Below are 22,913 nucleotides of genomic sequence, written 5' to 3'. Positions count from 1 at the left end.
TCTAGGTAAAAAAAAAATAGTAATTTTGATTTGGGTTCCTTGTTCCTTAAGAGGTGGAAAATAGGTGAAACTTGAATGTAATCGCCATTTAGGATGTGATTTCAAAGTCTCCTTGGAGCACAGCAGTGCAGCTTCTTATGAGATTTAATCTGTCTTCATCATAATGGAGGGAAAAAAAGTGCAAAGCTGACAGAACCTTAAAAACGTTCTTACTACCCCACAGTTCCTCTGTCATCATTAATTTAGTGCCCTTTTCCACGTTCTGTTGTATAAGATGCTGAATTATCACCGCCCGTCACACCTGAAACGCTCTTTCACGTTGCTCTAAGGCCTCTGAGGGCTGTTGCAGCGCTCGGTCACTGCCCTGGGGGAGCGACGGCCCCCCCGGCGCGGCTCCTTGCGTGCCTCCCGCCGCTCCTGCGCGGCTGCTCCCTCCCCGGGCCGTTGGGGCGGGGCCGGGCGGCCGTTGGGGCGGGGCCGGGCCGTTGGGGCGGGGCCGGGCGGCCGTTGGGGCAGCCCCGCGCGGCGCCGGGCCGCGCTGCCGCTGCCGCCAGGTGCGGGCAGAGCCGCCGCCGCCGCGCAGCACCGCCTGGATGTGCGCGGAGGCGGCGCCCGGCTGCGCGCAGGGTCCCGCCATGGCCCTGGCTTTCTGCGGCGATGAGGGCAACTCCACCGCCTACAACGTGGACCACGGCGTGCTTAACAACGGCTGCTTTGTGGATGCGCTCAACGTGGTGCCGCACGTCTTCCTCCTCTTCATCACCTTCCCCATCCTCTTCATCGGTGAGTGCCTGCGGGGCCGCCGCCGCCGGGGAGACCCCTTCGCCTCGTTTTCCCCTGCCCCCTTCCTTTGTCCCTGCCTGGCCGTGCCCCCCTTCTCCTCCCGCCTGCAGCGTCTCCCTTGCCTGCCTGGCTGCGTCCCCTCCACCTGTCACGTCTCCCTTGTCTCCCCCCACCTCCGGCTTTGCCTTAGTGAGTCCCCACGCACTTCGGCAATGCCTTAGTGCCCTCCCCACCCACCGCTCCTTTGGCTTTGCCCTAGTGTGTCCCCCTGCCCCTTGGCATTGCCTCGCCCCCTGCCTTGCTCCCCGCCACCCGAGTGCCGGCTGTAGCTGGTGCCCGGGCCCCGCCTCGGGAGACCCGGGCGCCCGCCTGCCCCAAGGTTGCCCTCTGATGCTGGCAGTCCCGGAGGGTCCCTTTACTCATGGCCGCGGTTCCTTTTTCCCGCTGTGCGGGAGCGGCGGCGGGCGCTGCTGGGGAAGCCTCCCTGCAGGGGCTGTGGGGTTTGCCAGCAGGTTTTGCCCAGCGGCGTAGGAAACGAGAGCGAAGGTGCTGCTAGAAACCCCCAGAAAACCTTGCAAGTAAGTTGTACGTTACCAAATAATGTCTACTGCAGGTTTCTGGGAGGGTCACAGCAGCTAGGCAGCCTTCACAGTCACTGGTAATTGGGGTTACCAGTAGGTGGCCCGGTGGTTTAACAATACGTTCATCTGTCGCTACTGAAGCTATGTGTACCACTCGGCTCAGCCTGATCCTTTCTCTATGTAGCGTGAGGGCTATACGGTTTAAAGCTCGCTTCTGTTGATTATAGAAGGTCCAGCGCTGACATAACAGCACAACTGTTCAGAATCAGCTGAAGAACTGCCTAGAGTACTGCTCCATAATCTGTTTATCTGGCTTTTTTCGGTGTTCTTATTCTTTTTACTCACTAAAAAAACCAGTATTTTTATCAAGACCTAGAGAACGATTTATTTTAAAAAAAAAGTTATCTGTAAGATGAGTTGAAAATTAGAGTAACTAAATGTATAAGATAAATTATTGTACACCTTGCATTTATCAAAATATTTAAGTATATATAAATGTGAGGAATATTTAATGCATATAGCTATTTGACAGCAAATTACTAAAATATTAAATTTGAAGTGTTGTGTTCTATTTGCTTTGCTGATTTTATTCCATATGAGAAGTGAAGCAACAAGAACATAATTCTGAAAAGATTCAAATATCTGCATGTTTAATAACAATTGTATGAACATCAGTACACTAGTTTGTTACATATACAGCTTCTGTATACAGGGAAGCATACGTATCACTTTTCTTGCTGGTTATTTTTGTTCTTTCTAAGAAAACTTGTTATAATTATCTTTTCCTATTTAGGATGGGGAAGTCAGAGTTCCAAAGTTCATATTCACCATAGCACATGGCTTCATTTTCCTGGCCACAATTTACGCTGGATACTGACTTTCATCCTTTTGTTTGTGCTGGTGTGTGAAATTGCAGAGGGTATAGTGTCTGATGGGTAAGTGGATGTATACTTTCTCCTTAAAGCACTGAGTATTTTTAAAGGGTTTCACTGTATGTATTGTCTCTTGGTCTAAATTCTCATCTAAACCATATGCCTTGTGGTTGTAAACATATAATCTATGTTCTTGGTGATTAACCTACCGACCTTGTATCAGAAATTCCACAGACCTTGCCAAGTATGTACACATACAAATGACCATAATCATTTTTAGTTCAGCTTAATGACATTATCTTTCCAAAGAGTAATCATAGATAAATCCTGACAATTTGAGCAGATGGTGACATTTTTCACTGTATGCTTTTTTTGTCTAAGGGCCTAGTCCCACAGTCCTTACTCAGGCAGAACTCCCATGTGTACAGTAGGTCATAATGTTCCCCTCATAATGAGCTAAAATCTGCATGCCTTGATGAAAGGGATAGATCCACTGAGCTTTATTATCTCACCACATCAAGTTTCTCCTGAAATACCATTGGTGTTCATACAATATGTCTGATCTGTTGCCTTCAGCAAAGTAGCTCACATTGTTTTGATAAAGAGATTTAGCTTCCCAAATCTGTTAGATGCTTCATTTTGATGTAGTTGACACTGATGGTAGTTTGATTTGATTTTATCATTCTCACAGAGTAGGGGCGGCATTATAGAGGGGAAGGGGCTGTTACACAAACTGAATATTTGTTTTATACATCCTTTGATCCGTGACCTGGTACTCAGCTTAGGAATGTCTTTAAATAGTAAGCTATGGGAAAAATTATTCTGAGTGAAACGAATGATATAGGAAAATGACTTATACTGGCAAAAGCTGATGTATAATGGTGACTGTGATCATTTTTTTTCTAAAAGAAAGTCTGATTTTTATAAACACTACGAATTTGCAGCCTAAGGGTTAGAAAGTTACAGCCCTCCTTAAACAGAATGAAACCTGTCTGTTTTAGCCATCTGTACAACAAGCATCACACTTATCAGTGTGATAAGGCACTACAGTATTCTGCTATAAAAGCTGACATAATAAGTATTATTATAGTTTCCCTTAAAAATGTATAAATAGAATTTTTTTAGTGTTGGCTTAAAAAAAAAGTTTTTCTCATTTTTTTGGAGTTATCAAGTTGTATGATCCTCAAAGCAACATTCTGTCCTGAGTTTACTGTTTTATTTTTCTTTAGCAATCTCTTTCCATTATGTTTATTTGCTTTTTAAATTAACTCAGAGCATTGCTGTTAAATAATAAGTGCCACCTGACAAGAATCAAAGCTCCTAGCTATACTGGGGGAGTGCCAACCCACAGTTGTGCCTTCTGCGCACTCAGCAGGCTAGTGAGTGCTCCAGTGAATAAAACCAGATTTTAAGACTCATCAGCTTCCTAAAACGAAAATAGGTCGTATTGGTAAGTCCTTTTGTCAGCAATTGGTTGCCAAAGGCTTTGGCACCCCAGCAATACATGTGGTCTATTGGAGATATGCTTATATAGGGGAATTCAGCAGCTTGCTTCTGTTTGTGAGTACAGAAAAACACCACCCACTCTTGCAGAATTACCTATTGAAATTTTGGCTGCCTGAACAAATATGTTCCTGTTACTTGCTTTTCCCTGATGGGAATTCAATCCTATCATACAGAAAAAAAAAAAAAAAAAAAAAAAAAAAAAAAAGCCCTGCAAGCAATTACTTGGAATTCAGAAACTGAAAAATCTTTTCTCATTTTGCTGCATACACATACAACTCTCATTATTAACAAGAGCAGTTAAGTGTTTGTGCTATGGGTTGTCTGCGTGGCTTCTGTCAGCTCTACAGAGTTCCTCACAGTGCTTATGTGAGGAAGCAATTTCCCTCCCTAGTATAGACATGGGAAACGTCTAACCGATCCACCGGAGCTTGGAGGGGCTATCTGGGCTATTCTGCTCTCAGTCTTCTGAAACCCTGTGATGCAATCCAGCTCTCTGATTACACAGCCCCTTCCAGCTCTCCAAACACAAGCATAGCTTTCCCTACAGCAAGAACAAATCCAGAGATGCTAATTTATTTTCCATAGGGTTTGGAGGACAAGGGGTGAATTTCCCTAGGTGTTTGTGCTCTGTAGATTTCCTCTTTGTGCCTCTTCTCACCAGAAGAGTCAGATGGGAGCTAGAGGAAATTGTAGCCCTTGATAGCACGTTTGTGAAAGAAAGAAAAAGGAAGGCAGGGGAGATGACAAGTAGGAGGAAGGAGAGTGGAAATGTGGTTCTGTCCACCTCTGCACAAACCGACAGCACTGGCCAACATTGCCCATATTCACAAAGCAGTGTAGTTGTCTGGACACCATCCATTGCTACCTGAGGCAAAGCGTCAGGCAATTTTGCTTTACAGGACAAAACTTTAAGGCATATGATTCTTTTGTAGGTTGTGTTTGTTGACTTGTAATCACTGAAAACAGAACTCACTGTGAGTAATTCCCATGCTGTGATACTATCTTTCTCCCAAACTGGAAAAAGAAAATCAAACACTTCCACAAAATGTTTCTATAGAAAATCTTCTGTGCTGTCAGTTGATCTTACTCACATATCTTGATGGAAGACTTCTAAACTAGTATAGCATAAATGATTTTTTCCTTTTTCCTTTTGGAGCTGAGCTTATTATCCCTGTTTAAACAACATTCCAGTTGATTTCAGTAGGAAATGTGAGTACACAGATTCCCTTTTCAGCACTGAGGAGGAATTTGAAATGCAACTATGTAATTTAGGAGCACATGGAAAATCAGATAGCTTTACATCCATAAATGATTTTGGAATTTGGAACCTTACCTCATCTCTGTGTAGTGTACAGTTCATAAATCAAAAAAGAAACATTTAAATAGCTAAGAAGGTTAGATTTTAATAGTTGTTCACTTTTTTTTTTCTTTTTAAGGGTTTCAGAATCCCGCCATTTACACCTGTACATGCCGGCTGGGATGGCATTCTTGGCAGCCATCACATCTGTTGTTTATTACCATAATATTGAAACATCTAATTTCCCGAAGTTATTAATCGGTATGTCTCACAGTTTTGAAAAATTGGAAGTATGACTGTGTTGATCCTGAGTGTCTGTTCATTTTGTGACAGGTTGCTATACTCTTGATTCTAGCTTGTACTGGTATAGTTACGCTTACATTCTGGTGTAATACTTGCTATTACCAGATTCCAGTCCTGGGTAATGTGAGGAGTTTCTTTAAAACAGTTCATTCTTTTTGACTTTTAATAGTTTTCAGTGTGGTGTTTCCAGGAATCCACTGGGCCAAAAGCTTCTCTAGCAAAAAAATTAGTTTATGGGAAAAGTAGCATATCTAGGTCTAAAAGCTATCCGAATCCTCTTACTTGTCACCATGTTGCATGAAAATATTGTATAAAATTGAAGCCATTTTACGTTCCTTGTGGTTTAAGACCATAGGGTAGCATGTGGTCTATTGAAATTTGCAAGGAGTCAGGGGAAATGAGGAGCATTGCTGACTTGTCAGTATGACCCTGGATATGTCACTTTGTCTGCTTGTGCTTGTTTCTTGTTCCTAAAACTTTCTTTGTAAATTGCTTTAAGACCTTTTGAATGGAAAATGCTATATATGAGTTACACAGTATAATAAATACTTATAAAGAAACAAGATAACTATAGAAATCCATTATTGCTGGCAGTCATGCATCTGGTGAGGTGTTCTCTATAGTTTGAGTAGATTACAGACTGTGGATGTATATACACTTAGCTGTCCTGTTACCTATTATTTCTGCGATGGTCCAGGCTCATCAAATTTTTTGAGCTAAGTTTCCATGTTAATGGGTCCTGCTAAACTTTGTCTCGTGTCATAGTGGCTCTGTGGATCAGAGTTACATTCAATGCTGATCGGCTGGCAAAATATCAGTAACACCTGGATTTGTCAAAGCTTTTAAATATTAAGGATTATTTTGAATTTCATGTAGTTATAAGCAGGCATCCTTCTCTGCAGAAACAATCTGTAACTCATGCTGGAAAAAACAAGATCATTTGTCTTCTAAAGGTCTGATTTTAGTGGTAAAGAAGAAAACAACTACAAGAAAATACAAAAATAACTTAAGATCTACCCAGGCTAGGCAGCCTTTAAGTTTTCTCACCTGGGACTGGTGGTCTTTTCGTACCCTTCTTTTAAGTAGAAACTTAATCTTTTTATGGCCAGATGGGATCAGGCAGTCAATTTTTTCATAAGTCAGAGTCTGCTTGATGCTTTCCCACAGCACTGGATGTTGTGTTTTGGGAAAACATTGTCAGCCTGTTACGGTCACTTACAGAAGAAAAGCAATGGTTGTTTTTGTTTGTTTTCCAGATGTATAATGCAGTGTTTAATAATTTAGTACCCCTTCCACATTGCTGCTGTTAAATCATTGAAAATGGTAGCACAAATTTGCAGCTAATTTTTGCTTATTCAAAAAAACTAAAAGTTTTTTTTGCACAATCCCTTCCCTGAAGAGGTTTCTTTTTTATGATAATTTTGTTCAATATTTAAAGCACTGATCCTGAATGAACTCTGGACAATATTTGATTAATAAACAGATACACCAATGAATACCGGAACTTGTGTTATTGATAGATATCTATAAGTTAATAATTGGAAGTTATACTATTTAGTGATACTAAAGTTAATTAGTAGGAATTTTCATTTTTGCAAGAATTTCCAAAGAGTAGGCTGATATGGAAATTCAGATCTTCATAGCTAACTGTTAGACAAAAAAAAAAAAAAAAAAGAAAGAAAATCAAACCGCCACATTTCTTTCCCATTTTAGTTAATCTGTTTCAAATTTTAATTCCGAGTCTTAGCAAACTGAGGTCTTCTGTTATTTTATTTTTGGTTTTATTTTTCTTTTCAGTGTCCTTTGTGAGAAAACTTAAGAAATGTATTTCTAACAATTTCCATTTGGTTAACTAAACTGCAGAGAATTTTATCCAACCCTGAGGGGTGTTGTCTTTCAACATCAATTGTAGCTACTTTGGATTGGCAGCCTGGGAATGGAGAATGCAACCCTATGCAAATTAGCCCAGAAATAACAACTATACTCAGCTATCAACCCACTAGAGTGCACTGTGGCCATGAGCAGCTTTCCCTTAGTCTAATACAAACAAGGTAAATGGAAGCCATGAGGAAAAGTTTAAGCCGATAAACTCTTGTTTGAGCATATGATAAGGAAAACTGAAAGAGGGTTATTCATTAGTAAAATGCTGCAAAGGAGATAAAATAGCAGTATAAAGCAAAGACTAACAGACTCTTACCTAAAACTTACTAAATTCATTGGGAAAGCTCTCCTTGACTCTGTGGAGGAGACCCTTAAAGACCTGTTGTTGATTCTGAACAATTTTCCAGTCCTGTGAAATTTTGGGGGAATATTTTAATTTTTTTCACTCTGAACCTTAAAGGAACCAAGTCTATTTGCAGTTCTTCATAAACAGGCAAGAGACTGATACTGTAACACTTCTCAAGGATTAGCACTGTCCTTTTGGATATGCAAGATTCAGGACTCAAAGTTATTGAGCTGATCTTGGCTCTCAGCTTTACGCCCAGGCTGTTGGCTATTCTGAATTGGTCGTTCCATCTGCTTTCAAAAATATTGGAAAAAGTTTGGAATATTTATTCTCTGAAGGTAACGATTGAGCGCAGGATCCCAGTTGTGTCTGAACTATTGGAACTCGCTACTGGTCTTTTCTGAATCTGATTTTCCCTGTGTGATTTTTGACCTGTAATTGCGTTTCAACAAACGTAGCTTTTCCACTTTAATACTTTTTCCCAGGTGGCTCTCTTAATAATGCTTATTTTGGTGCTCTTTGCACGTTGTTGCAGAATGGATGTATAGCTATTGTACAGGTTAGTGAGACATTTTGTAGTTGTTTTTGTACTGAATTGGAAAATCTGCTAGCTTTCTCAACGTTCAAAATATGTAATTGAATGTTAACATCTGAGCTGTTTTCGAGTTAAAAATATTTGTATGTTTTATAGATGAATGAAACCCAGAGTTAAATAGTAGGGAAATATTATGAAATAACATTAGGACTTTGTGGTTTTAAGCTGAGAGGGACAGAAAGATGGGAACACATAGGAGATTTTTTAATGTAATAAAAATGTTAGGGTTTTTAATCATAATTATAGGACTGTTTCACCATTCTTGACAGTAATCTAGTTTTCTAATTAATTTAAATTTTGTGTGCTTTGGCATCATAGTTAATTCTCTTGAATTAGTTTATTGGTTAAAATGGAACTTCCTGTTTCATTGTGTTCCATAATGCTTACTGCACAAAACTTCTCTCCAACAGAGACAGGTTAGTTTTTTGTTTTTTGGTTTTTTTAAGTTCTATTGAGTTAAGTGTGGTATTGCAGATCTTGAGTTTAATCTAATAAAAGCATACAAGAGTGATCTTCAGTAGTCTAGCCTGGCAGTGATAACCTACAGCCTATTGTTGAAGGTTGAGCTTGCTTACATCGCATCATTTGGAGAAAATATTTTAATGCCTGTTCTCTCATACATCCCAGAGAGCTGCATAGGGAATGAGGTCAAGTTTTTATTCAAGCCAAATTTACAGTTGTCTTGGTAGCGTGAACCAAATTTGAAGATCATTCACAGGCACCTTCTCCTATGGGGCATCTCCATCCCTTGAACTCATCATTTAAGTGTGTGTTTGCAATGAATGGAAATTTTTTCCAGTAGACTTCACTTTGTGAAACTTGCAAAGGTCACCAAATACAATGGGAAAAGAATTTGGAACAAATGTTATCTTAATATTTTCATGTTTGCAGAATTGAATTAAGCTTCTGTTTTTGCCAAGAGAAGGCCACACTCTGGTTTTGTGTATTCTTGTTGCATTCTTTCTGAAGGAATATTTAATATTATTATTTTACAATTTTGCAATTGTTAACCTGATTAATTTTTTTCTCTTACAGCCTTGCTGTTCTACTGGACTTTAGCTTTCATAACTAAAACCATCAAATTCGTAAAGTTCTGTGATAATGATGTCGGATTTTCTCAGCTTCGATTTTGCCTCACAGGACTCTTGGTTATTCTATATGGAATGCTACTTGCTGTAGAAATCAATGTCATCAGGGTGAGGGTGAGTGAGTTTCACACATATGTCTCCTTGTTTTTTTTTCTTCTCCCTTTCTGAGTACTTAGTGTGAAATATGTTGCTAAAGAAGAGAGATAAAATCCAATCGGAAATAGAGGTATATTTGAGAATGAAATATTAACTCAGTTTTATTAGGCCAAATTAACCGATAATTTTTAAAAATAATAATCCTAGGCTCCCCTGTAAATCAAAGATGAATTTCATCTTTTTTGTCTGTTATGACTCACAGTTTCAATCATCAGAACAGAGTATTTCTGATGCAAGGAAAGACTTGGTCAAAGGAATTGTCTGCTCTACCAGAGAACACCCTTAGACATGCAAATGATGTTTCTTACTTTCCAGGAGCAGGCGAAATATGATTTACTAGGGCAAATGGAATTACTTTCTAGCCTCCTAGGTAATTTTTTTTTTCCTTCACAATGTCTTCAATTATAACCCAAACTAGGAGTTGACTTTGGAGCCTGCTGGATAGATACGTGCCAAAATTCTTGCCTTCACTTATCCCTCACTTAACTGTCCATGAATTAAACTAGTCAGGATGGAAAGTCTTGTGTAAATTTTTTGCTGTTTTCCTCACATTAACATCTAAGCTCTTTCTAGTAGCATTTAAGCAATGGGAGTTGCATTTATCATGTATTTGTTTTACTGTTTTTTTGTGTTTTGGGGAATTTTTGTATGTGTATGTTTATTTGATAACTTAGGACAAAAATACACCTAAAGGCAGCCTTTCGGTAATATTTTTGAAAGAAAGTGCAATAAAAAAACTCAGTGCAGGAATTCAGTATTTATCTCAAAAATGAAAAACACTGAATTGGCTTGTGGAAAAAATAGGACTCAAATATGACATTACGGGAGGCTCGCTCGTAAACCTTGTAATAGAACTGTATTATGAAGTGAGATTTAATCAGCTTGGAATTATAGGCCACGAGGAAGAATAAGAATTGGCTACTGCCTACTATCTTCTCTTTTATTTTCTGTTTAATTGGAATTAATTATTAAAGGATGTCATTGACACATAAAATGAATTACCAGCAGTATGAATTTTTTGACTGCCTATTCTGTCTGTGCTGAAGTTTGGACAGCCAAACTTGCTGCTGCAGCTGGCAAATAAACGGGCTGGGATTGAAGGAGATTTGGGCACTACTAGGAGAGCAAATAAGCATGAGGCCCCTCAGCAACAAAAGCAGCTGGCATTGGCCTCCCTTTCTTTTACCTGGCTTTCCCCTTACCCTATCCTCCTTCCAAAAGAAGGAAGATTGACTTGTTTGACTTTCAGTCCCAATTCTACTTTCTAGATAGCCTTTCCCAAACCTATCACTTTTTTAGGATGAGTGAACTATTTGAGCCCACTCTTAAGTATGCAAGCAAAGAATGTGCTTTTTTTTTTTTAATCTTTTTTTTCCTCTCTCTGTTGTAACAGAACTCCCTTGCAATGGCATTGTAGAGGTTTACTAAATGCAACATGCATAATATAGCATGTTGCTGTTCTAGTGCGTTTTTTATGGTTGGAGAAAAGATGGTGAAGCAGAAATCCCACTATCAATAGGATTTAGATACAGCCTTGAATAGATATTGAATTAAGTATGTGACTGAGTGCTTTTTAGAAATGTAGAAATACATTCCTAAAGAGTTTGGCTTTTCCTTTCCAAAAATGAGTGATGTCTAAATACAAAGCTGTTATCTTGACAACAGGAAATCATAATCATCTGTCCTCAGTCTTTCATTACTTAGACCAATGAAAGTTTTCTTTAGTGCCATATCCACTCCAGTTTAGTAGTTTCCTAGGCCAATTCATGATGATGCAGATGGCTTCATGTTCTGAGCTAACTAAATGTGAGGCAGCTGTAGTATAGCAGATGAATTGCTGTGAAAGCCTCAGGGCTATGCCCAAGTGAGCATGTCCCTGCTAATGCCCCTGGCCTATGTTGTGCTGTCTGGAACTGAGAGTGAGAAGCTGAGTCTGTCCTGTGCAAAATATAAGATGATTTTTTTTTTCTCAGCTGTACCAGATTGTACTCCATAAAGAAAATAATACTGAATGTTTCTATACTTGTAGGCTAAGTACCTCTAATATGCAGAGGTACTTGAGGAAATTGGATTGCTATGTCAGATTTGGATGTCTGGATTCCTTGACTTCCCTTGAGAACCCAAGCCTTTGTCTCATTGATTATCTGTTTTCTCTTTTACCTCTCAGTTATCTATTTTTTGCAGACTTTTTTTCTCCTTTTCCATGCATTTAATATGATTCTTTGTGGGGACTTTTCTGGATTTCAGAGATACGTTTTCTTCAAAACTCCTAAAGAAGTTAAACCTCCCGAGGATCTCCAGGACCTGGGAGTTCGATTCCTACAGCCATTTGTGAATCTGTTATCCAAAGGAACATATTGGTGGATGAATACGTTCATCAAGACTGCTCATAAAAAACCAATAGACTTGAAAACCATAGGCAAGCTTCCCATTGCCATGAGAGCTCTGACCAATTACATTCGCCTTAATGAGGCTTTTGAAGCACAGAAGGTACGCCAAGCATGAAATTACCTCAAACTCCTTACTAACTGCTTACATTTTCATTACTTTTTTATGCTATCAGCATGATATAAAATTATATAAATAGATATGATGCAAATAAAGAAGATACTAGCATTGTTTGTCATATACAAGAGATCAAGTACTCAGTTGTACAAATGATTTCTCTAATGGAACACGCAAAACATGCGCATTATTGGTTAAGTGCATGTAAACTTTATATAACTACTTTTGTCATGTGCAAAGTAATTATGGACTGTATTCACTAAATATCACCAAGACTCTTCCTTATAAGAGCCTGGAATCATGGAATTAGAGTTATTATTAATGAGGCCTCCCAGGATAACTTTCTCTGTGTTATTTGAGTTAGTGTTTGTCCACAAGAGAACTTCGAATTGAAATTGCTGCAGCTGAGATTCTGCCCGATTCCCTGGTGGCAGTTTGGTGTGTTCAGAGATTTTAAGAGTAGTCTTCTGCAGCCCATCTAAGAGAGTATAGCTTTCCAGTCTTCAAGTTCATGTGAATACAAAACCTGTCAGTTTTCTGCCTCTTTATTTTCCCTTCTCCTGCAGCAGGCCATGAACACCACACTTGCTTGGTCCCTGTGTAAGGGTATGAACGAAAGAATGGCTCCATTTTCTCAGCTGGAGGAGAGTACAAATTAATCCTTTGTTTTGACTCTATTGAAAACGAATGAAATGATGATTGCAATTCTTATGCTGTTCTAGTTCAGAGAATACGGTTTGTTGTTCACTAATAAAACAGAGAAAAGGTATTGGCAATGTATCAGATTTGGGATTAATACTTAACATACTCTTACTTCTGGGCAGAGCAAAAGGTCATCACTTCCACAAGGATCTGGGTCAATTTGGCGTGCTCTTTGCTGTGCATTTGGAAGACCTTTGCTTCTCAGTAGCACATTCCGTATTCTGGCAGACTTGCTTGGATTTGCTGGTCCACTCTGCATCTCTGGGATTGTTCACAATGTTGGAAAAGGAAATAACACTATTCGCCCACAGGTACTATCAAATTACCATAATAAGTGTGAGTCAAAAAATTAATGCTATGACTATATATTGTTTGACATCAGTAAAGAAAGTGAATGACATTCTACTTACCTGAAATGATATTAAGAATTCTTGATGTACTACTAATTATCTGCGTTTATACCTTGATAGTGAGTGAAGTATTACCCACACATTTAGTCAGGCCTGCAGTCAGGAAAATAACCTCATTCAGGATGATAGTGAAGCATATTCAGAAATCCCACGAACATCTCAGCTAGGTAAAAATAACCCTAGGCACCAGTACAAGCTGGGGGCTGATCTGATGGAGAGCAGGTCTGCAGAGAAGGACCTGGGAGTGCTGGTGGATGACAAGCTGACCGTGAGCCAGCAATGTGCCCTTGTGGCCAGGAAGGCCAATGGTATCCTGGGGTGCATTAGGAAGAGTGTTGCCAGCAGGTCAAGGGAGGTGATCCTGCCCCTCTACTCAGCGCTGGTGAGGCCTCCTCTCGAGTACTGTGTCCAATTCTGGGCTCCCCAGTACAAGAGAGACATGGAGCTACTGGAAAGAGTCTAGCATAGGACTACGAGGATGCTCAGAGGGCTGGAGCACCTGCCCTACGAGGAACGGCTGCGAGAACTGTGCCTGTTTAGCCTGGAGAAGAGAAGACTGAGGGGGGATCTTATCAATGTGTACAAGTACCTGAAGCGAGGGTGTCAAGGGGACAGGGACAAACTCTTTTCAGTGGTGCCATGTGACAGGACAAGAGGCAGTGGGCGGAAATTGAAGCACAGGAAGTTCTGCCTGAATATGAGGGGGAATTTCTTCCCTGTGAGAGTGATGGAGCCCTGGCACAGGTTGCCGAGAGAGGTTGTGGAGCCACCTCCTCTGGAGATACTCAAATCCCGCCTGGATGCACACATGTCTACCATGCTCTAGGTGACCCTGCTGAGCTGGGAGGTTGGACTAGATGATCTCCAGAGGTCCCTTCCAACCTTACTGATTCTGTGATTCTATGATCTGAGGGGTTAAAGTACACTCTTGGGTAGACACTCATTTAAGTATGTGATTGAGTGCTTATCGGAAAGGAGGAAGTGTATTTTTAAGACACTTGGCTTTTCATCCCTAAAAATTAGTTATGTGTAAGAAGGTTAAAGTAGGCCAAATAATAAATAAAAGGCCACATACAAAGGCCAAATAATTTAGCTATGACAAAGAATTTCTACTAGAGTCTTTGGGGAGACTGGTTTTGAAAGGTCAACTAAAACAAATTTTTAAAGAAGCTACTGAATTGGATGTTCCCCAAAAAAGAAGAAATACTTATTGATTATTTAAAAAGAAGGGAAAAAAAAAAAAGCTCAGGAAGCATTTACTTATAAGGTGCGGTCTTCAATTTTCTATTAAAAGATCACTTTATTTTTGCAGATTACTTATTGTTGACACTGTTTCCAAAGTCTGTTGATACTGATGAAGATACTCCTGTTTATTTGAATACACTTTGGATTAGGTCCACCATAAATATTGAAATATATCGAATGCGTTGCAGAAAGTTTAACAAAGGCTTTAGGCTAAAATTAATCATTTATCTGTTTTGCAATCCTTATCCTAATATTTGGAGATTTTAATATAGCCACTAGAAATGGAAACCAGTTAAAGCAGGAAATGAAAAAATAAGACTATAGGGCCTGATGTTGCTGTTTAGTATTGTGGAAGCTTTTGAGCTGTAACTTGATGATTTGTTTCGAACAATTACTACTTCAGCTGAAATTTTACCATATCGCTGTTTATAGATTATCTTGTTTAATTTTCCTTTTGAAATGACAGCTGTTGTTCCTCTGTGAAAAATGGTCAGGTCTGAACTAAATAGACCTTGAATAGTGTCTCATTCAGCCTTTGTATCCTTATTGTGTCTTGATAAATGTTTTAATTTACACCATTTGGAAATTGCATAACTGAAATATTCTCTGATGGTTATAGTCCATGTTTGATAGTAACAGGTTTTTCATCTTTGACACAATGACTCCAGAGAGCCTTTTTTTTTGTCCCTTTCTAAACTGGCTTGTATGTTTTTTTTTTTCTTTTTCCTTTCAAGAAGGCTAGTTACTTTAGTTACTTTTACCTGTTAAAATTGCTTTTGCTGAATTATTAGAAATACCTTTCTAAAATGTATGTAGATTTTCTATTCAAAGCGTATGTAAAAAGACCAGTCTGTTCAGGAAAACTACTATGTATATACACACACCTAGCTAACAGGATTTCTTTTAAAAAATATACACTTGCCCTACTGCCAGAAAAATTACATCCTTACTTGCAGTGAATGAGAAAGGAGAACATGGCCTTAACTATTTGTTGTTGAAAACTATGTAGCTGTGGAAATAAACCTTTTAAAACACTATTTTATGAACGTAAAGATGAGTAGGGGAGATGTTGCTTATGTATAATGTGCTGCTAAGTTTGAGGGAGTTGGAAAGAACTTCCATACAGTGAGACAGAATCTAACAAGCAAAGCAAGCTGTGTGTACACTAGAGAACATCTTTTATCCATCCTTTAACATGACATTTCTTCACTTTAAATAGTTCAGATTGGGGAAAAGTTGTAGTGAATCAACTGTATCTTTCAAACAAAAATTCTGTTTGTGAAACTGAAAGCAAAGAGGTAAATCATAAGATATATTTGCTCCATTCTTCAGGCCCTTTGTGACAGATAGAAATTACCACAGAACTGCTTTAGTTAGTGCCACAGAGTACAACAGCATCTTAAGTTCTGTCATGCTCTTCATATTTATTTATAACTCCAGTATCAATATTAATGACCACCTCAGAACTTTCTCAGGTCATGATTTTTTCTCTGTATTAATCATTTAGCCCTGAAGAAGAGACTGACAGAATGATAACTTTTATATTTTGCCAGTATTATTTTCAACATTGCAAGTAAGGCTTGCAAATTCTAATATTAGGAATATGTGATGACATAACATACTCACATTAAATGACAAAACTACAAAATGTTTTTTTTAAAAACTCCAGAAGTCATAGATCCCAAAGAAGCAAAAGGCTCAGTATCGACATGTAAGGCAGTGGAGCTCTAGGTCTGTAAGTATTTAGAAAAATGTCCTTTTATTCAGCCTCTTAGTGGTTAGAGCCTACTGGCACTTTTAAAAAAAGTGTCATTACTCTGAATTACCAGGAAGATAGGGTACTGAAGTAGATCCAACAGATTGGTGACATCATTTGGGGACAAGCCCCCAAATCCATTTTAAAAAATAAAACATTTAGTTGCATCGATTTCTTAAGTTTATGTTAAATGTGAAAGGTTCAGTAAATGTTCAGTTATTTCCTTGTATTTACTGCAGATTGACAAGTGTACAATTCTCATAGTTTAGTCACATAGATGCTCAGTGACTTTGTAAATGAGATTTTAAGAACACCTTGGTGAAAGTATTGTGTGTGTAAGGTTTACATATGTGTGCATGTATGAGTCCTCTTTTTCTCTCAAGTTGAGTACTAGAAGAGAGAACAAGAACGTTTGTCCCACATATCCTCCCTGCTTATCTATTATATAATGTTTTAAATGTGAATCAGCACTGCACCAAAATCTCACTGCTAGAAAAACATAATCTGTGAAAGCACAATAATATAAAAAACTGCTTCTGCCTCTTAAAAAGCAAGTAGTATTAGCCAAATGTATATGTAGGGCAGCTTCAAAATTGTACTGCTTCAGTCATTGCCTTTGATATAATACAGCTCAATCTGCAACCATCATGATTCATAGTTGTAATAATGCTCACTGTTTCTCTGTGCTATGCTTATGAGCATCTTTGACAATCATAACATCCTGGTGTCACAGATATGTACATTATTCTAGCTCTGCCTTCATAAGAAGCTTTTTTTTAAAAAAAAAATTAATGTGTCAGAGATTCTGTTTTTTCCTAGATTCACTTACAAGTGAACATGTATTTATGGTACAAAAACAGTGCCTCTTTGGTATTGCTGAATGACCTTCCAGACTGCCTCAACAGACAGATCAAACTGTTGTGTGAACAGATTAGACTAGTTTCCTACCATGGGGAGGAATACTGCTGGGTGAGGTGTGATGCACCATGTCAGGGAACTGGTACTGCATGTGTTTGTACAGGCGTGCACTCTTTTCACGGCTTAAAACAAAAGATCATCATCAAAAAAAAAAAAGTTGTTTTGCTCATTATCTTGCTTTCTTGTTTGCAAAAGTAAGCATGCATTTCTGTGCTTTTAAGCCTCTAAATTACCCTTCTGATGTCAAGGTGATAGATAGTGTGCCTGATACAGCAATGGCAGGAGCCATCAAGAACGTCAAAAGATGAGGTTTTTAAAAAAAAAAAAAAATAAAAAGATGGAAAAAATACCCTAAGTCTCTGGTTCCAAAAGGTGTGGGACTTGCTCTTCTTCCCTCCTTTCACATTCCTTGTCACCCCTGCTCCTATTCTTCCTTTGCTCCAGCTCTAGCACTCATAGGATGCTTTTGTGCTCTGACCCAGCCCACTAACCTAGCAAAAAACTACATGAGCTGATTTTCTGAGCTGATTTTCTGTTGTCAATGATTTGAATTGGCTCAGGAAGAGATCCAATGAGCTCCAAAAGTGGCACACAGTAAGTGGCAGAAACATGCAGCTTGGAACAAACTAGGTAGAATAAAGGGTAAGAAGTCCTATCCTCTTTCAGCTGGCTCAGCCTCATTTTATGAAACCACGGCTTTATTAAACTAAATTTAGCCTTTGTATTAATAGCTTGTCATGGGTCTTTGTAATGAGTTAATAGCAGGCTATAAGTTGGATCTAAAAAAATGTACAGTTGGTATTTGTGAAATACAATTTAATAAATGTTATAGCAATCTTGAAAGTGTTGTCAACAGCAAAAAAAATCTATGTAAGCTTGAAGAAGTGTGTTAAACAAGGACTACAGCAGCAATGCAAATGACAAGAAGCCCTCGAGGGAGGGAATAGAAAGAGAATGCTTCGTATTTCTTTACAAGGGGAGAAAGAGGAAGGCAGAGACATTTTGTTTTCAGAAGGCTTCCCAAGGTAAACCAACTGCTCAACTAGTTGTGGCACCAAGGGTTGTTAAATAGAATCTAGAATAAATGCACTTCTTTCCATGTGAACTACAGAAGTGCTTCGAAATGCACTCCAGTGATCTCATGAACTTCCTGAGGAGATAATGACCACTAATAAAACAATGCTGAGCAAGCCCATTGGATGCCACAAACTGAAATAATGTGTATATTTCCAGGAACTGAAAGGATATATTTTCCAAGAAATTGCAAAGGTCATTTTATGATCTGATAACCTGGAGTGCCAAAATAAGGAGATGAACATCTCTGAAAGGTTATTATATAGCCCTTTCTGGCAATGGGTAATACATGTCTTCGAGTAACTCCATATGGTCATTTGTTAAAAGTGTCTGTCTTTGGATTTCTGATATCCTTCCAGAATTCTATAAATGTCATCTTGCATTTAAATAAAGGTTGCTGAGTTGCACATTATATGCGTGTCTCCTTGAACAGATAAACTGTGAGGTTTTAGATCTTGTTGGGAACAGTTTTAAAGTAATAAGCTGGATATCTCTGCTTATTAATTTTACAAAACTGGTAATTAAATTACAATTACAGCTGACTTATAACTCTTTCTTTTTTTATAGACTAAAATTCTTGGTGTTTTCTTTATTTCATCTCAAGAGTTCCTGTCCAATGCTTATGTCCTGGCTGTACTCTTATTTTTTGCCCTTTTGTTGCAAAGGACATTTCTCCAAGCATCATACTATGTTGCTATTGAAACGGGAATCAACTTGAGAGGTGCAATACAGGTAGGCAATAAATAAATAAATATATTTATTTATGTACAATTATACACCTGCTTGTAAATACGTATTATAGCAGAGATGAATTTTGTTGTAGCAAGTGACGTGGTCCTCTCCTGAAATGAATTCAATATGAGTTTTGCCATTCAAGATCTATTCATTAACTTAGACCTGCATTCTGTCTGTTCTTCCTCTGTATCTTGTTTGATGATTTTATGTAAACGTTTGTTTACTATATCTAATACTGTATTTCTTATTATCTTTCAGCTGATTGATAAGCTTGCTGATTGTAAAACTGAACATAATTTATAAAAGAATCTAGATTCTAAAATACATATCACCCATGAAAAAGCTGCATTTTTGTAACATTCCACACAAACAATACATGCTTTAAAATGTCTCTTTAAATACACTTAAAACAAAAGGATACAATGTATTCCCAGTGCATGGAGTACTGTGAGGGTGTTTTGTTCTGTTCTGTTTTTTTTCATGGATAGTGCCACAAAATCCACTAGCCACAGCAATCAGTAATTAGCATAAATAAGAGTGGTAAAATGGAGTCCATAATTATTGCATAACTGTGAACAGCAGATCAAAGATTTGTTCCTGGAAAAAGAGTAAATAAGGTGAGAATTAGGTACAATGTGATAATGCCAAATGCACCAGCTGAAACCTACCCTTTGACAGCTTAAAAGCCAACCTTATAAGTTAACACTGCTTTTCCATCGAACTGCATAGGTCATCGTGAAAGTCTGTGTGATAGATGAATGCTTTCAATAGCAGCATAATTATTTAATCCTTCTTTTATCATACACTTGTGAGCACTTCTTAGCTGCTAGATTTTTGGATTCCATCCATTGGTTTTCCCTTCTTAGAGTAAAATAGAAAATTTTTGAAGAAATAAAAATGCAACACAAAATACATGAGAAAGTTGCATATTTTGTGTCAAGCAGAAGAGCCATCACTGACTGAAAAGAATATCTACTGTAGTAATTAGAAAATGGTAAAAGGGGAATTGCAGGAGAATAATAGTACATTTCCATCAAATTTGATGCAAGAAAGGGCTCATCTTCTCTGCATTATGTATTACACAGACGTTCATATAACTATCAGCATTTTTCCCATTCAGATTGGAAAATTTTTGGCCATCATCCTGTAGGCAGGAAAATTAGTGTTAATGACAATCTCCTTGACAAGGAAATATTTTTAAACAAATTTTCTTTTTTCCTTTTTTAAACTTTTCTTTAACCCTCTTTTTTTTTTCTCCTTTATATAAACCTGCAGCTATTCTACATGCTATGTATGATTTCATGCCTTCAGATGAAGTGCCAGCTATCCATCATGAGGCATTTAGCTAGTCAGGGTGCCTCCTATCAGCTAAGTCTCATGACTTTCTGTAAAGCATCACCATGTAGCCTTTTACTGAACAAACTGGAAAAGATATACTTTCACTTTGGTGCATTAAGTTATTTTTAGACATGGTGCCTAGTTCTGTTCTGAAGTTACAACTTAATTCGGTATAGGATGAGACTTGTTACTGTATTTATCCGTGAATTGAAGTTTGTAATGGGACTGAGCTTTCTAATCAAAATTTAACAACAGTCTCAACAAGGAACCTGGCTCTGGGATTGGATGAGACAGGAATTTTACCAGAGGAAAAAATAACAAGATTTATTATACATTGAATATATAATGAAGTTATTTGCACTCGTGGAAGGAGCACTGCATGGAGAAGCTGAAGGCATAAATAGTAATCACAAATAGGTTTTTGGGCCTCCTGGACAATAGAAATTTCATTCTCTTACTCCTCTACAGGACTGCAGCAAGAGGATACTTGCATGACCATTATGAACTTAAATGCACTAAGTTTTATGAGGCTGGGAAATACAACCGTAGTTTAAAATTTTTAATTGTAACACAAAAGGCCACCTAGGCTCTTCGTTTCAGTTATAGAGAATTTTGGTTCCCCTTGGCATGCTGGACTATGGCCTCTGTTTTAGTTGGAGCTATAGGTATTTTGTGTACACTGCCACTTTTTTTTTTCTGTTTTGCAGACAAAAATATACAATAAAATTATGCAGCTCTCAACTTCTAACATGTCTATGGGGGAGATGACTGCAGGCCAGATCTGTAACCTGGTTGCCATAGATACAAATCAGCTGATGTGGTTCTTTTTCCTCTGCCCCAACCTTTGGGCTATGCCAGTACAGGTAAGGGAGTTGAACATGACTCTGTCATTAATGTGCATAGATCTGTAGTGATTGTTCACTTATGAATTTAATGAAAGTAGAGATATTAAAGAAGGTAAAGAATAACTTGAAATAAAACTTCAAATTATTAATATCTAAAAATATTTTATCTAATATACTTCGTGTCTGACAGGACTCTCAGTATTTAAGATTGCATTAGGATCCTGAACTTGACTACTGCCAGATGCTTAGCATTTGTAGCAAGTTCAGCAGGTTGTATTGTTACAGTTTATTAGCCAGAATATATTGCAATCAGTTGTTTTCTGAATTGCAACAGAGCAGATAATGAAAGCAGCAAGTTATTCAAAAATATGATCACTTAAATATGGTCCTTTGGACATTACTTAAAACTACTGTTGCCTCATGGATGGCAAATTCCAGAATATTAAATTCCAGAATCATTTGTTACATGAAATGGGTTTGGTACTTTGTCCTCTGCAGTGTCTTTGGCCTCGTCTCTTTAAATACTCACATCGCTTCAGTTTCTTTTCCTATGCAGATAACATAGTGCAGATCACTCTTTTCAGTTGCACTCAATTGACTAATACCTTGTTCCATGTCCCTTAACTCTGTAGCCTGTATAATGCTCCATGAAATACAGCTGTGTCTTGTTCAAGTCTTTAAGAGGAGGAAAGCAGAGTCCTGTCTCAGAGGGTACTTTCAGAATTGATTTAAATTAATCTAAGCATGTTTTATTACTGAAATGACAGTTTGTACTGTCTATACTTTCTCCAAACACAGTTTTACTTTTCTTCCTTATTTCACCTTTGTAGGCTGTACAGTATGCCACATCAGCTTGCAGAACTACTGAAAAACTAATCTACTATTTTTTTTTGGTGAGGTAGTACTCCTTTGACTCAGCACTCTAAGTGGCCCATCTCACAGCATGGCCACATGATTAATCAAGTTTATGCTAGTGAGATAGCAGAATCATAGTAGCAGGAGGTCAGAGCTATCTGCGTACAATCTTAGATTGTTTTTCACTCTTATTAAAACAGTGGAGAAGTGCAAATTACTTTGGAAGATTCAGTACTAAGAAGAGCTGGCACTATAGTAAATAGTTTTCTCTGATATAAATACAGTACACTGCAATTCTTTCTGTTTTGGGTTATTCAGCATATTTTCATTGAGTGTCTCATTGACAAAAGTAAATACAAATAAACAAAAGAAGCAGCAGGTTTTATATTCACTCACTCTTTTCTAAATGTACAATTTATTTCCAGAAATATTGGTGAAAACTGTGTTCATCGCAGTTCATCTAGTTCCAGCACTACGCAGAGGCTAGTTTGAGTGGTGTGGAACTCAGAGAGAGCAAACAGTCTACTCAGCTATTTTGCATTTTGTTCCTTGCTCTTAGCAAAAGATGAAATTGTTTTCATGAGTCTATGCCTGGACTGCAACTGACTGATCTTCTTGCAGAAGAGAAGGCTTAGAGGAGATCTTATTAGTGTACATAAATATCTGAAGGGAAGGTGTAAAGGGGATGGGGCCAGATTTCTTTCAGCGGTGCCCAGCAATAGGGTAAGAGGCAACAGGAGCAAACTGAAATACAGGAAGTTCTATCTGAACATGAGGAAAAACTCTTTTTTACTGTGAGGATGACAGAGCACTGGAACAAGTTGCCCAGAGATGTTGCAGAATCTCCATCCCTGGAGCTGCTCAAAAGCCATGTAGGTAAGGTCCTAGGTAATGTGCTGTAGGTGACCCTGCTTGAGTAGGAGGCTTGGATGAGATATCTCCAGAGATTCCCTCCGACCTCAACCATTCTGTGATTCTATGAAGTGTCCGTTTCCTTAAACATCAGATAGTAGTAATTTTCTGTAAGACATTAAATATGTAAGACATGCTCTATTCAGAAGTCATTAAAAAAAAAAAATCAGGTGACTAAGACACTAGCCTGGCCATCAAGACATCTGAATC

At 38.3% G+C, this 22,913-nt stretch overlaps 1 protein-coding gene across 5 annotated transcripts in view; it reads left to right on the top strand.

The window, feature by feature from the left end:
• Window positions 1-555: 555 nt before the first annotated feature.
• ABCC8 (ATP binding cassette subfamily C member 8) overlaps window positions 556-22,913 on the top strand; it is a 79,906-nt gene continuing 57,548 nt past the window's right edge. For all 5 annotated transcript variants that reach the window (XM_062576132.1, XM_062576131.1, XM_062576133.1 and 2 more), the window contains exons 1-8: window positions 556-783; window positions 2,158-2,299; window positions 5,179-5,300; window positions 9,200-9,366; window positions 11,656-11,898; window positions 12,738-12,926; window positions 18,586-18,750; window positions 20,799-20,954. In XM_062576132.1, coding sequence (XP_062432116.1) covers window positions 594-783; window positions 2,158-2,299; window positions 5,179-5,300; window positions 9,200-9,366; window positions 11,656-11,898; window positions 12,738-12,926; window positions 18,586-18,750; window positions 20,799-20,954 — 1,374 coding nt within the window. In that variant the 5' untranslated portion in view covers window positions 556-593. The remainder of the gene's footprint in view (window positions 784-2,157; window positions 2,300-5,178; window positions 5,301-9,199; window positions 9,367-11,655; window positions 11,899-12,737; window positions 12,927-18,585; window positions 18,751-20,798; window positions 20,955-22,913) is intronic.

This window comes from Rhea pennata, chromosome 5 (genome assembly GCF_028389875.1).
Source record: "Rhea pennata isolate bPtePen1 chromosome 5, bPtePen1.pri, whole genome shotgun sequence".
Lineage (NCBI taxonomy): Eukaryota > Metazoa > Chordata > Aves > Rheiformes > Rheidae > Rhea > Rhea pennata.
Note: the sequence above shows the minus strand (reverse complement) of the source record. Positions and strands in the feature narration are given on the sequence as shown.